At 42.8% G+C, this 15,249-nt stretch overlaps 1 protein-coding gene across 1 annotated transcript in view; it reads left to right on the top strand.

The window, feature by feature from the left end:
* Positions 1-15,249, top strand: part of LOC126470552 (5'-AMP-activated protein kinase catalytic subunit alpha-2) — a 184,753-nt gene that overhangs the window by 157,802 nt on the left and 11,702 nt on the right. The window contains exon 12 of the mRNA XM_050098489.1: positions 1,494-1,674. Within this exon, the coding sequence (XP_049954446.1) occupies positions 1,494-1,603 (110 nt within the window). The 3' untranslated portion in view covers positions 1,604-1,674. The remainder of the gene's footprint in view (positions 1-1,493; positions 1,675-15,249) is intronic.

The following is a 15,249-nucleotide window of genomic DNA, read 5'->3' as shown; positions in this document are numbered from 1 at the left end:
GGAGTCTGAGTCCCCTGCCCTTCCTTTTTAACCTCTCAACCTATGTGTCTCGCCTCCCCAACAAAGAGTTCCAAATGCTAAACTAATGTGTGTACTTTTGTAGTGTCTTTTGGTACTACTGAATATTTTACCTCCTGAAAGCATGTGATGGCTATCAATTCTGTCTCATAAAAATATTTAAGTTAGTGTCACTTTACCACTGAGCCGGATTACAAATCCAAAAGTCTTGGGTTTGATCTCCGGTCAATCCTAGGATTTTTATCTGTCACTTATCACTCCTTTCATCTGTGGCAGTGTTTGTTGTGAAAATGCTGAGTTGCTTGATAGTTTGGAATTCCTGTTAAACTGCCTGGATTCAGAGGCAAGAGGAAGGCAACAGCATACCATCTTCAATGGAAACCATGCCTAGTAAAGCACTGTGGTGTTCAAAACAATGTCAGAGGTGACACCATTAGCAGTGGGGTACACTCTACGTTTGTGGAAGGATAGGCAAGGAAATTGGTAGTCCTTTTTAAAGGAATCATCCTGGCCTCTTTCTTAAGCAATTAACTGAAATTACAGAAAATGGAAACCTTTAATCAAAATAGCTGGAAGAGGGACTTGAAAACTGGTTCTCCCTAATGTAAATCTAGTGTCTTACCATTGCACCACCTTTGCTTCAGGTTGAGTGTATTTGTCTATTATTGAGATGGCAAGTGAGAGAGATGTGAAATTCTGTAGCACATGGTCTATACTTAATAATGATCCAAGTCTTGTAAATTTTTGTTGGGACTGTACTCATTGGCAGAAAGTCAAACATTCCCATCAGGAATACAATACTAGAAGAAAAAATAATATGCGCTTGCCTCTATTAAATCTAAGTTTGGCACAGGCACAGGAAAAGAGAGAAATACACAACTATAAAACTCTTCAATAATGTGCCCATGGAAATAAAAAGTCTGACAGAGAGCAGAAGTGTTTTAAAATGTAGGTTAAGTGTTTCGCCCTTACAACTCCTGTACCACACAGAAATCCTTGAAGAGAAATATGTAGTAAGTTACAAACCTGAAAATGTCCAGGATGTAACCATATAAATATTTTTTACTGTCCCTGCAGTCTTAAGTTCTACTGACATGTCCCACACCATTATGATTATTGTGGATATGATTTATGAAACTAACTCACCAACAGATTTCTTATGTTGTCATTTACTGAAAAACAAAACATTATGTGTAAGCTGTCTGAAGAGTGGCAGTGTCACTTTTTTGTTGATATTATTGTGTGTGTCATATGAAATAGCTTGTCCAATGATATATTTATCTTAAACTTAAAGTAGTATAAAGTTTTTAGTCAATCAAGAAATCCATTTACATGCAGACAATTGTAATTGGTCAGTTTTATTCAGTAGCTGTATGAGTGTAAGTGTCATACATTTGTTTACCTGTTGCAGAACATTGCAGTAACAAATTACTGTGACATGAATAACTAATTGTTTGTTTACTTTCAATTTTTAGCTGTAACTGTACCTGTAGAGTCAAGTGAACAGCAGCAGAAGCAAACTGGTCATCATACAATGGAGTTTTTTGAGATGTGTGCAGCCTTGATCACTCAGCTTGCTCGCTGACATCTGTCGTAATAGTCACTGATCCATACAGTGGCTATATATTCAGTTGCAGAAGATATGATACCAAAGTGGTTAGTAGATTTAGTATTACTTGAATCTTCTAAAGATTTTGTGAGTCATTTCATCAGTTGTTGTGGGATGTGATATTGTTGTTGTTACTAAAAAAATTATGTTTGTAGGAGTGTACATACAACATGAACAAAAATACTGATCTGTGTACATCCTAAAATGCATTTTTTGAGCAGGTGTTCTTGTAGATGACAATATATCCTGGCACAATCACTTGTAGGGTAGCAAGAAGTGCGATTCATCAAACGAGGCAATTCATTTCCACTGTTTTATGGTTCCAGATTCCCATGCTCTAAAATCACATCTGATGATTCCTTTACATCTAGGAAAGAACGTGTATTGAATGTTTGGTGCAGAGCTCCATTTGTAACATTGTGCTGAGAACTATATCTGCCTTTCTGAGAACTGTACTTTTACACGGGTAGCAGGGGTTATGTGGTGTGGACTGGGCGGTTTTTTAGGTTAGATAGCCTTGGGCAAGTACAGAAAGGGCGTGTGGGGCCAAGTCAGGACATGCGGGGACCAAGCAGCAGTCAGTATTGTAATTGTAAACTATCGAAGCTGCATTGGTAAAGTACCGGAACTTCAAGCGCAGATAGAAGGCATTGAAGCTGAAATCATTATAGGTGTGGAAAGCTGGCTGAAGCCAGAGATAAATTCTGCTGAAATTTTTACAAGGGCACAGACGGTGTTTATAAAGGATAGATTGCATGTAACCGGTGGTGGCATGTTTGTCGCTGTTAGTAGTAGTTTATCCTGTAGTGAAATAGAAATGGATAGTTACTGTGAATTATTATGGGTGGAGGTTATACTCAGCAACCGAGCTAGGTTAATAATTGGCTCCTTTTACTGACCTCCCGACTCAGCAGCATTAGTGGCAGAACAACTGAGAGAAAATCTGGAATACCTTTCACTTAAATTTTCTCAGCATGTTATAGTCTTAGGTGGAGATTTCAATTTACCAGATATAGACTGGGACACTCAGATGTTTAGGACGGGTGGTAGGGACAGAGCATTGAGTGACATTATACTGAGTGCACTATCCGAAAATAACCTCGAGCAATTAAACAGAGAACTGACTCGTGGAGATAACATCTTGGCCCTACTGATAACAAACAGACCCGAACTTTTTGACTCCATAAGCGCAGAACAGGAAATCAGTGATCATAAGGCCGTTGCAGCATCCCTGAATATGGAAGTTCATAGGAATATAAAAAAAGGGAGAAAGGTTTATCTGTTTAGCAAGAGTAATAGGAGGCGGATTTCAGACTACCTAACAGATCAAAACGAAAATTTCTGTTCCGACACTGACAATGTTGAGTGTTTATGGAAAAAGTTCAAGGCAATTGTAAAATGCGTTTTAGACAGGTACGTTTTCCAAAGCTGTTTCACAGAGGAAGACCGCACTGCAGTTCCTTCTCTAAATCCTCGTATGAACGAAAAAATGGCTGACATTGAAATAAGTGTCCAAGGAATAGAAAAGCAACTGAAATCACTCAACAGAGGAAAGTCCACTGGACCTGACAGGATACCAATTTGATTCTACACAGGGTACACGAAAGAACTTGCCCCTTTCTAACAGCCATGTACTGCAAGTCTTTAGACGAATGGAAGGTTCCAAATGATTGGAAAATAGCACAGGTAGTTCCAGTTTTTGAAAAGGGTTGTCGAGCAGATGCGCAAAACTATAGGCCTATATCTCTGACATCGATCTATTGTAGAATTTTAGGATATGTTTTTTGCTCACGTATCATGTCATTTCTGGAAACCCAGAATCTACTCTGTAGGAATCAACATGGATTCCGGAAACAGCGATCGTGTGAGACCCAACTCGCTTTATTTGTTCATGATACCCAGAAAATATTAGATACAGGCTCCCAGGTAGATGCCATTTTCCTCGACTTCCGGAAGGCATTTGATACAGTTCCTTACTGTCAACTGATAAACAAAGTAAGAGCCTACGGAATATCAGACCAGCTGTGTGGCTGGATTGAAGAGTTTTTAGCAAACAGAACACAGCATGTTGTTCTCAATGGAGAGACATCTACAGACGTTAAAGTAACCTCTGGCATGCCACAGGGGAGCGTTATAGGACCATTGCTTTTCACAATCTATATAAATGACCTAGTAGATAGTGTCGGAAGTTCCATGCGGCTTTTCACGGATGATGCTGTAGTATACATAGAAGTTGCAGCATTAGAAAATTGCAGCAAAATGCAGGAAGATCTGCAGCGAATAGGCACTTGGTGCAGGGACTGGCAACTGACCCTTAACATATACAAATGTAATGTATTGCGAATACATAGAAAGAAGGATCCTTTATTGTATGATTATATGATAGCGGAACAAACACTGGTAGCAGTTACTTCTGTAAAATATCTGGGAGTATGTGTACGGAATGATTTAAAGTGGAACGATCTTATGAAATTAATTGTTGGTAAGGTCGGTGCCAGGTTGAGATTCATTGGGAGAGTCCTTAGAAAATGTAGTCCAGCAACGAAGGAGGTGGCTTACAAAACACTCGCTTGACCTATACTTGAGTATTGCTCATCAATGTGGGTTCCGTACCAGGTCAGGTTGACAGAGGAGATAGAGAAGATCCAAAGAAGAGCAGCGCGTTTCGTCACAGGGTCATTTGGTAAGCGTGATAGCATTACGGAGATGTTTAGCAAACTCAAGTGGCAGACTCTGCAAGAGAGGTGCTCTGCATCGTGGTGTAGCTTGCTGTCCAGGTTTCGAGAGGGTGCGTTTCTGGATGAGGTATCAAATATATTTCTTCCTCCTACTTATACCTCCCGAGGAGATCTTGAATGTAGAATTAAAGAGATTTGAGCGCGCACGGAGGCTTTCCAGCAGTCGTTCTTCTTGCGAACCACATGCAACTGGAACAGGAAAGGGAGGTAATGACAGTGGCACATAAAGTGCCCTCCGCCACACACTGTTGGGTGGCTTGTGGAGTATAAATGTAAATGTAGATGTAGATGTACATTAGTGCACTGTAGATGGCCACCCATCCTGCTTTTCACCCTGGGCATATACTTGGATGGCACATCAATGTTGTTGATGCATCGTAGCAGTTTACCATCATTTTTCCACTGATGTGGATGACCGAAGAAAATAAATATATTATGAGGTATGCCTGTTCGCAACTCAATATCAATTGCTGGACCATTACAAGGAGCCATTTGATCAAACCCTTCCCAGCTTTGTATATTCTCTGCACACTAAGCTTACTGAATAATTTCTCCATATTCCCTTCACACTGTGTCACATAGACTGCTACCTTGATATAGTTTTTTTTGCATTGCTAGCCACCAACATGGTGGTTAGACTTCCTGATAATAGCCTCAGATTTTTGTCTAGTGGAAGGGATAAAGTGAGTCGAGAAATTAACATGCAAGCCACTATAGTGAAGACAAATCAAAAGCTTTTCATCAGGCTGGGAACTATGTGATATTTTTACTGTGTCACATAACATCCTCAAGTCCCAAACATGTTTGTTCTCAAGATGTTAGAATGGTCATTTTGTTCTGACTTAAATAATATCACATTTTTTTCTTCTTTTCTCTTTCTTTATGAAACCTCTGTATCTTACATTCCAGTGTCTATGTAAGGACTCATCAAACATCACACTCTGATATGTGCTCAGACACTTAATTCAGCAGATTCCATTTATATAACCTGCTGAAGATATCACTTTCCCACCCAACCCTGTCTCTCTTCTGTATTTAATATCAGTGTCGGCATGACAACAGTGTGGAATCATCACTGTCAGCATGACTGTTAACTGTGCTAACCAATAGTGGCTCAATTGCAAGCCAAGGATATAAACCCCAGAAGAGCAAACAGATCTTGACATGTGAGTTAATATGTGGGGCGCTAAATACTTGGGTCAGTGCCTCTGTCCATGCCATGCTTTAGGTGTGCACTCCGTGGCAGCTTTCTGTGCTATTCCGCTGTAGTCCCATGCCAGTTCTCTGCATCCATCCCTATGTCTTCAGGTGTGGATACTAAATCCTCTCCTCCTGAAAAGACCATGTAGGGCCAAAAATGGCCCAGCTTGTGCGGTGACCTCTGTTGCAAAACTGGAGAGGGCTTGAGTTTCTCACGCAGTGGAGTGACCAATGAAGGAAGGCAACACTGATGCAGCTTGCTCTGCCAGAGAGGCAGCAGCTTGCAGAGGCTGGGGTATCACTTGGTCCAATGTCATGGGTGGGAACAAGGACTCTGTCACAGGTTAACAGTGAAAGGGGGCACCCATTCTAACTCGATGGGCTCTGCAGTGGGAGACTAAGGAACTAGCCCTGCTACTGCTCTATTCAGCAGTCGAAGGCAGGACAGTGGACAGTGCAGAATAATGCCTTGACTGACCCCATTGTCTGCCTGGCTTGGAGACGGTGGTGTCAAAGGTCCAACAGGTCATAGCTGCAACTGATTATGATTAGAATGATGGAATGGTTGCTCCCAACCAACATCCATCACAAACAATTACCAGCCTTTGTGGCTCACCATTACACTCGGCAGCCAGCCCTATTGCCAGTCGAAAGAATGGGGCCCAAACGGCAACCCCTTGAGAAAAACACAGTGGGGAGTAATGGTCTGAGGCATGCGAATTGGGGTGCAACAAATCCAAAAGATCGAGTGGTCTGTGCTGATGCAAGTGTTCCAGCAGACAACTGTTAACCAACATCTCCGGGTACATAGCTAGGAAACTTGATAGGGTATCATTGCAGGACGAGACAGACACATATTTCTTCATTTGGATCTTGAACGTATGCATGAAGTGCTCCACGTCCAAGTTAGATGCTGGGTGAGAGGCAGGAGTTAGATGCTGGAATCTACATCCACATTTGTACTCTGCAAACCACTGTGAAGCGCATGGCAGAATGTACATTCCATTATACTAGTTATTGGAGTTTCTTGCCGTTCCACTCATATATTGAGTGTGGGAAGAATGATTGTTTAATCATCATTTAAAGCTGTCTCTTGAAACTTTGTAAGTAGGATTTCTTCAAGAGTCTGCCAGTTCAGTTTCTTCAGCTTCTCGGTGAAACATTTCCTCAGGTCAAACAAATCTGTAAGCATTCGTGCTGCCCTTCTCTGTATACATTCAACATCCCCTGCTAATCCTATTTGGTATGGGACCCACACACTTGAGCAGTATTCCAGAATGAGTCACATGAGTGAGTTGTAAGCAGTCTCCTTTGTACTCTGATTGGATTTTCCCAGTATTCTACCAGTAAACCGAAGTCTACAATCTGCTGTATTCGCGACTGAGTATGTGTGGCCATTTCATATCCCTACAAAGAGTTACACCCAGGTACCTGTAGGAGTTGGCCAATTCCAGCTGTGACTCATGTATTCCAGATCTAAATGAATATTTATGAAGCTTCGTTCAGACAGTACTTCACTATAGATAACTGCATTACCTGCAAAAGGTCTGAGGTTACTATTAATATTGTCTGCAAGGTCATTAACATACAACAAGATCAACAAGGGTCCCAACACACTTTCCTGGGGCACATCCATAGTTACTTCTATTGGATCTCACCCACTCATCACTTATAGGGTGCCTAAGGGATGCAGCATCCTCAGAATGATATACAACAGTTCAAGCAAATAACATTAGTAGTTTTATTCCTAGAAAGCAGATTGACAATTCTTAACTTTTTATTTACAGCAAATGTCGCAAGTGAGGGATGACATGCAAACAGTAGCATGATCTTCCCTATAGACAAAGTCCAAGTAATCACTTGCTATGGATCACTAATAACAGTTCTGTGAGTGCCGATCTACAACCATCCACTGATGTCCGTATACTGAGCCGATCCGAGTGGCCGAGACTAGCAGGAGTGGTGCTTATATTCACTTCTTGCAGATGACATTCCTAGCTCAGTGCGGTCCTTGTCAGCGGGCTATTGGCTGATATTTCCTCACCTCCTTTTCTGGTCTTGCATTCTTCATCTTGGTTCCAACACTTGTGGTTATGCCAGAACATTCCTCCCCACCAAAGTTGTGTAGGGAATTCGACCATGACAGGGGATGCAGGAGTGTGGGCGCAACGCTGGGCTGGAAGCTGTGGCCATAGGGGACCTCAAGCTTCAGGCCGTAGCCGGCCATCTGGCCTGTGCTCTGGCGGAAACATCCCCCAGAAAATGACCAGAAGGGCACATGTCTACCTCCTGCTGCCATGAACCAGATGAAGAAGGTGGCAACTGTTGCATTGTGGGTGGGTCCAGCTCCATCAGTAGGATGAGAGGAGGCGGAGGAGGCAAAAGCTCTGTCTCCATGGGGCCGTCCCACGGTGTTGTGATGACACCCTCTGGCACCTGCTGTGGCCGCGCTGCCCTCTGGACTCATTAATATGGGGGAAGAAAGACTGAAACATCATCATGGACATGACAGATAGAAGTTGATTTTGGCAGTGGCGCTGCAAACCATCTGGACCTGAAAGAAGATACATGCAAGCGCCAAGTCAACGGACGATCTCACCTAGTGCCCACCGTCTGCTGCTGCTAAAAACCTTGTGAAAGACAATATGATGCGGTGCGAAGCGATACTTGCGGCCTTCCTTCTGTGCCGGATGCTCAGGAGGGTGGAGCAGATGGAACAGTGTCCGATGGTGGCGGCCGTGAAGCAATTCTGCCAGTGAAGGTCCATCTCATGGGTGCGAACGATATGAGGTGAGAAACAGTTGCAGTGCTTGATCCCTGGTGTGTGGGGAGCAAAGTTTGGCCATCTACTGCTTGAATGTTCTGATAAAACATTCCGCTTCGCCGTTTGACTATGGCTGAAACAGTGCAATAGTTAGGTGCTAAATGCCATTGCGTTCACAGAATGTTTCAGATTCATTTGACGTGAACTGAAGTCCATTGTCTGACACTATTACTTCAGGTAAACCTTCTAGGCAAAAAATCGATGACAACACCTGAATTGTGCTATGTGACATTGTCGAATTCATGGGCACAGGAAAAGGAAACTTGCTATATGAGTCAACCACAGTCAAACAACGAGTGTTCGAAAGAGGTCCCGCAAAGTCTATGTGCACACGTTGCCATGGTGATTGTGACTTAGGCCAAGCAGAGAACTTTTGTGGTGAAGCAGACTGATTTTCCACACATGCATGACACTGTGATGTCATCTGTTGTATTTGGGCGTCCATACCCTGCCAACTACAGTGTCGATGCGCTAACTGTTTCGTACGAACGATCCCCCAGTGTTCTTGGTGAAGTAACTTCAACACTTCTTTTTGCAAAGCTTTAGGGATCAACACGTGTGACTGTCCACTGTCATTCTGAAAAAGAATCACACCTTTCTGTACAGTAAGGCTATGCTGATGTGCAAAGTATCGGCTTACTACAGAGTTCTTTATGCTATGCAAGGAACAAGGCTAAGATGCGCAAATGTAGTTGAGCAAAATGTTCAGATCAGGATCAGCTTCCATGGCCTGTGCAATTTTCCTATAGTTCAGTGGAAAAGTCTGAAGCAATTCAGAATCCTGAGCATTGATGTGACAAGATGCAGCAGAAGCATCAAAGCAGCAGAAGTATCAGGGCTAACCAGAAGACGTGAAAGTGTGTCCGCATTATCATGTTGAGCTGTCAGACGATACACAATCTTGTACTGGTATTGTGACAACAACAAAGCCCATCATTGCAATTTTTGGGTAGTTCATACCAGAACTGGTTTCGTAGGATGAAACAATGACTGCAAAGGCTTGTGATATGTTCCTAAGTAGAATTTTATGCCATACAAATAGTGGTGAAACTTGGTGACACCATATACAGTAGCCAAAGCCTCTTTTTCAATTTGTGAATAGTTACACTGAACTTTGGACAACACTTTTGATGGGAAAGCAATAGGTCTGTCTTTATCACCAATTCTGTGCAAAAGCACTGCACCGATGAGGAAACAGCTGGTTTGTCACGATCAGAGTGAACTAAGAATCGATCATGGAGCAGTGCATCTTTAAGTTTTTGAAAAGCTACTTGGCACTCATCTGTCCAATAAAGGGGATGATCTTGCGATGCAAGCAATGCAGTGGAGCTGCAATTTGTGCAGCATTTGCTATGAACTGAATATAATAGTTGATTTTCCCCTAAAACTGACTGCAATTCTGCGATATTCTGAGAATCTGGCAAGTCTCATATGGCTAACAAATGCGACTGAGGATGATGTACACCTTGACTGTTTACGACATGACCAAGATAGTGTAATTCAGGTTTTAAAAAAATCATACTTATGCAGTCTACACTTAAGCCCTGCATCAGATAACACGTGAAACAATGTGCAGTATGTTCTTCAGGTGTACGACCTGCTACGACAGTATCGTCCAAATACAGTAGTTTGAACAGTTTGGCACTCATTGAGTCAGTTGTTCCAAATACCACTGGAAAATGGTGGGTGCGGAAGCACTGCCAAAAGGCAAACACAAATATTTAAACAAGCCCAAATGAGTGTTTACTACACACACTTTTTGAGATTCTTCATCGAGCGGTATTTTATTGTGCAAATCAATTTTTGAAAAGTAGCATCCAGCGCCTCATTTGTTGATGAGATCTGAGCGTGGCAATGGATAAATATCAGTGACAGATTGTAGGTTGACTGTAGACTTAAAGTCAACACAGAGGCGAATGCAACCTGAAGGTTTAGGGAGCAAAACCAGTGGATTTGCCCATTGACTAGCTGATATGGGTGCAATAACTCCGTTATCTAGCAATTCTTTAAGTTCAGCAGCGACTTTGTTATGTAATGCAATGGAAACAGTTCTGGCTCAGCAAAATTTCGGCTGAGCATTGTCTTCCAGCGTAATATGCACCAAAAAAAAAAAAAAAAGCAATTCTTTAAGTTCAGCAGCGACTTTGTTATGTAATGCAATGGAAACAGTTCTGGCTCAGCAAAATTTCGGCTGAGCATTGTCTTCCAGCGTAATATGCAAAAAAAGAAAAAAAGGTTGGCCTTTCCTAAACCTTCAAAAAAAGAGTTCCGGGAATTCTTTTAGCAAGATAGCTACACTGTCTTTTGCATTGATGGCAGACACTGACAACACATTGTCCTGAATGTTAAAGCCAAACAAATCAAAAGAATCAAGACCAAATATGTTTGGACACTCGCATGATTGTAGTACTGTAAAAGTCACTGTTCGCGTATGTGAGTGACACATTGCAGGCAAAGTACCTGTTTTGAGAACGAGACTGTCTTGTCCATTGTATGCCGTCAGTTGCGTGCTAGTTTTAGATAGGCATGGGGATCCTAACAGGTCATAAGTGTGACAACTTAGCAGTGTGAAGGAGGCACCCATGTCCAACTGAAATTTCACACATTTTCCACAAATAATTAAATGAACAAAAAGTTAGTTTGACTGACGCATCACTGACAAAACTGCACATTCGCTAGTTGCAGACTTGGAATATACTGTATTAATGACCTGGGCTCTGTCACTAGATTTTTGTGAGTGGGCCGAATTCTTAAGTTTGTTCCATTTCAAACATACAGATTGCACATGTCCTTTCCTACCAGCAAATGTCCTTTCCTACCACAAGCGTAACACTGAGCCTGTCAGGAGGGACAGTCTTGGTGTTTCTGCCATGTATAACACTGAGGGCAAGACTTTATTCTGTTAGCCTGTGGAGCTGCCTGTTTAGTGAACTGCTTATGCGGTGTGGACAGGTGTTGTTTACTCGGCGTGGCGAGCACAAGCCACCGGTGCAGAATGGGGTGATCACAGCTAAGGGACTCAACTCGTGAAGTAGCTGGCTGTTCAAATGTATGAGCCAACATGGCACCGGAATTGTACTGATCTAGTATTTGCACTATCTGCTGAAATGATGGATCGGACTGTTTCGAAATCTGTTCTCTAATTTTGACACCAGGTACATTGTAGACGATCGCATCACACAACATAATATCTGAATATAAAGCACCGTAAGCACATTTAAATTCGCATTTCCTTGTCGTATCCTGAAAATCTGTTACCCACTCATGATATGTTTGTTCTGATTGTTTTTTGCAATTGAAGAATTGATATCTACCTGCTACTACATTCACTTGTTGGTCATAATAGTTAGTTAGGGACTGTACTACTTGGTTGTACGACAGTTCACTTAGAGTGGTGTTAGGATATAACTTCTGGATAAGTCTGAATACTGCACTTCCTACTGTTGCTAATAGCTATGGAAGTTTCACAGTACCTGGGATGTTGTGAGCAATGAGATGTGATTCCAACTGGGCTAACCACTCTAGCCATTCCTCTTCATGGTCACAAAACTGTCGAAAAGGTGGTATAGCAGCTGTAGTAGGCAGTGCTTGTTCTGTTGTGTGCGCAGGATGGAGATTTGTTGCATCTGGGACTTAAACATCTGCATTAGCTGTGTGGCATCTAATGCTTGCGGCTGCAGTGCCTGAGCAGGAGGCGGGAGGGGATTGGTGGGCATGTTGGAAGACACAAGTGCAACGGACAAAAATAATGACAAAAGCAAAGAAATTTTCTGCAACACCCACCTGAAAACACTGATTAGCAAAAACGACAAGAAACTATTAAAGGCAATATTCACCCCTGCAAAGTAAAGACAAGAGAGAATTAAGGTGCCAGTGCGAAAAGCACACAAATTTTTGTGGCTGTTGGCACGTAGTTCGTTTGAAGACTCGTCACCAGTTGTAGGATCTTGCCCATTCATCGCTTATAGGGTGCCTAAGGGATGGGGCATTCTCAGAATTCCATACAACAATCCAAGCAAATAACATTAGTAGTTTTATTTCTAGAAATCAGATTGACAATACTTAACTTTTTATTTACCACAAATGTCACAAGTGAGGGGCGACATGCAAACAGTATTATAATCTTCATTATAGACGACGTCCAAGTAAGCACTTGATATGGATCACTACTAACAGTTCTGCAAGTGCTGGTCTACAACCGTCCACTGATGTCTGTACACTGAACCGATCTGAGCGGCTGAGGCTGGCAGGAGCGGTGCTTATATTCATTTCTTGCAGATGTCGCTCCTGGTGCCGCAGTCCTTGTCAGTGGGCTATTGGATGATGTTTCCCCACCTCCTTTTCTGGTCTTGTGTACTTCATCTTTGTTCTGGCGCTTGTGGTTACCCCAGAACAACTTCTAAATCTGTCAATGACTCTCCATCCAAGATACCATAACATGCTGCATCCTCCCTACCAAGAAATCCTCAATCCAGTCACAAATTTTGCTTGATGCCCCATATGATCATACTTTTGACAATAAGTGTAGATGTGCTACACTGCATCTACCTGACTGCCTTTATCCAAAGCTTTTGGTATATCATGTGAGAAAAGTGCAAGATCCATTTTGCATGATTGATGTGTTCGCAATCCATGGTGGTTGGCATGGAGGAGGTCATTCTGTTTGAAATACCACATTATTTTTGAGCTCTGAATATGTGCTAAGATTCTGGATGATAGTTTTGTGGATGACTTTTACTACTGTTCTTGTAAATCCAGCAAGTCCTGCTGCAAGGCATCATCCCATCATCCAAAGCAAAAGTGAGAGCCTCCTGTAGGCTGAATTGGCTGAAGTCCAGATCTGGTGCCACTGGAAATAGTGCATCCGCATTTTCATGCTGGGTGGTGGACCAGTACCAAATGTCACAAGAATAATTACTAAGGAAAAGTGCACATCTTTGCAATTGATCGTCATATCTGCCAGTTCGGAATGAGGGCTGAATGAAGAACCAAGACTTGTGGTCAGTGATCAGTAGAAACTTCATGCGATACAAGAAAACATGAAACTTTTTTAATTCCAAAAAGGATGGCCAGTGCTTTCTTTACCATCTGTGAATAATTACGTGTTGCTGTGGAAAGCGTCATTGAGGCGTGTGCGGTGGGTTGCTTGCTGCCATGTGAGATTTGATGTAGTGCTCAGTGCCATGTGGGCTCTGATGTGACAAGACCGCAACAAGGAGTGGACCGCAAACACTGTTTGAGGGACTGAAAAGCCTGTTGGCAATCTGCAGCCTAGACAAATTTGATGCCCTTAAGGCGAAGCCTTTTAAGGGCTTGAGACACGTGCACGGCCTGTAGAATGAACTTACCATAATATGAAATCTTGTCCAAAAAGAACTGCAGCACCTTCAGGTTCCTGAGCACTGGCAAGTTGGAAATGGCTGTTACATCCTGGGGTAAGGTCAGTCTCACTGGGGAAAATAAAACTACATTTTCCCAATTTGCTATGAAGGTCAATCTCCAGCAGGTGTTGGAAAACTGCCTGCAGATTTGACAGATGCTCTTCTCACCTTATTGCAGATGGCAATGGGAATGAGACAGGTGTGACAGAATTTAGGTATTCCAGATGGCTTAAGAAAAACGTGTGCCTCGAAATTTTCGGCCCGACCCAAGATATTCTTGAACAGGTACTCATATGACCATAGTAAAAGTCCAAATCTCAGAAGGGGGGCCAACTGAGGCACTAAATGTACACTGCAAAACACAATTTAAGGATCACTTTTTCAAAACCCTGTAATTGTCTCCCATTGTGAGACATATTTTTGAAATTAGGCTCAAATGTTCCTAAATCTCACCCTGTAATGGTGCGAAGGCACGGAGCCCTGCGAGGTCACTGTTGGGCTCAGTGACACTTCAGACAGCAATGTGTTGACACATGGGAAAGAAAGGTCACAGCTCAGAGATTCACATGATGTGTCATATGATGGGAAGGTCGTCACACCTCCCTCTTACACCGAGCGAGGTGGCGCAGTGGTTAGCACACTGGACTTGCATTCGGGAGGACGACGGTTCAATCCCGTCTCCGGCCATCCAGATTTAGGTTTTCCGTGATTTCCCTAAATCGCTTCAGGCAAATGCCAGGATGGTTCCTTTGAAAGGGCACGGCCGATTTCCTTCCCCATCCTTCCCTCACCCGAGCTTGTGCTCCGTCTCTAATGACCTCGTTGTCGACGGGACGTTAAACACTAATCTCCCCCCCCCCCCCCTACCCCCCTCTTACCCACATTTCACCTTTCTTTTGACACCTCTGTGATTGATATCATAAACTCTGTAAAGACATTGTGGGGCTGCAAACACCATCAAACTTAATCTGACCCATTTGAAGTGTAGCATGTTCACAATTTTTGCCCTGGTCTACAGGATAGAACTACTAGGGACCATTTACAACCATTTGACAAAATTCAAACATAATCCAAAGCAAATTCAAACATAATCCAAAGCAGGAAAGGTTGTGTATGCTTTTTCAGACCTCCTGTTTTGCGCTTTTCTTTGGTATGATCACAGGGTGTGCAACATTGCAAGTGCATGGATAAAGTGGCAAAAGGTCCCTCTAAGACCCTACCCCCCTCCCTCCCCCAGTTCAGCAAGACACTAGTTGCAACCTGCACGTTTCTTTTGGGAACGTTAAAAATGTATCTGTACAGGGACTTTGAAATCCATGCAGCTATGTGGCATTCCACTGCTGCTCTAGCGCCCGAGGGCAGGCAACCCCTTGTACACCCTTTATATTCCATATGCCTAACAAGCAGGCACTAAAGCAGCAGTGGCTCATCACTTTGCTGAGTGAGTGTCGAAGCCTCTGATCAGTTACATTCAACAAA

The sequence above is a fragment of the Schistocerca serialis genome, chromosome 3 (genome assembly GCF_023864345.2).
Source record: "Schistocerca serialis cubense isolate TAMUIC-IGC-003099 chromosome 3, iqSchSeri2.2, whole genome shotgun sequence".
Classification (NCBI taxonomy): Eukaryota; Metazoa; Arthropoda; class Insecta; order Orthoptera; family Acrididae; genus Schistocerca; species Schistocerca serialis.
This window is presented reverse-complemented; position numbering and strand designations above follow the sequence as displayed.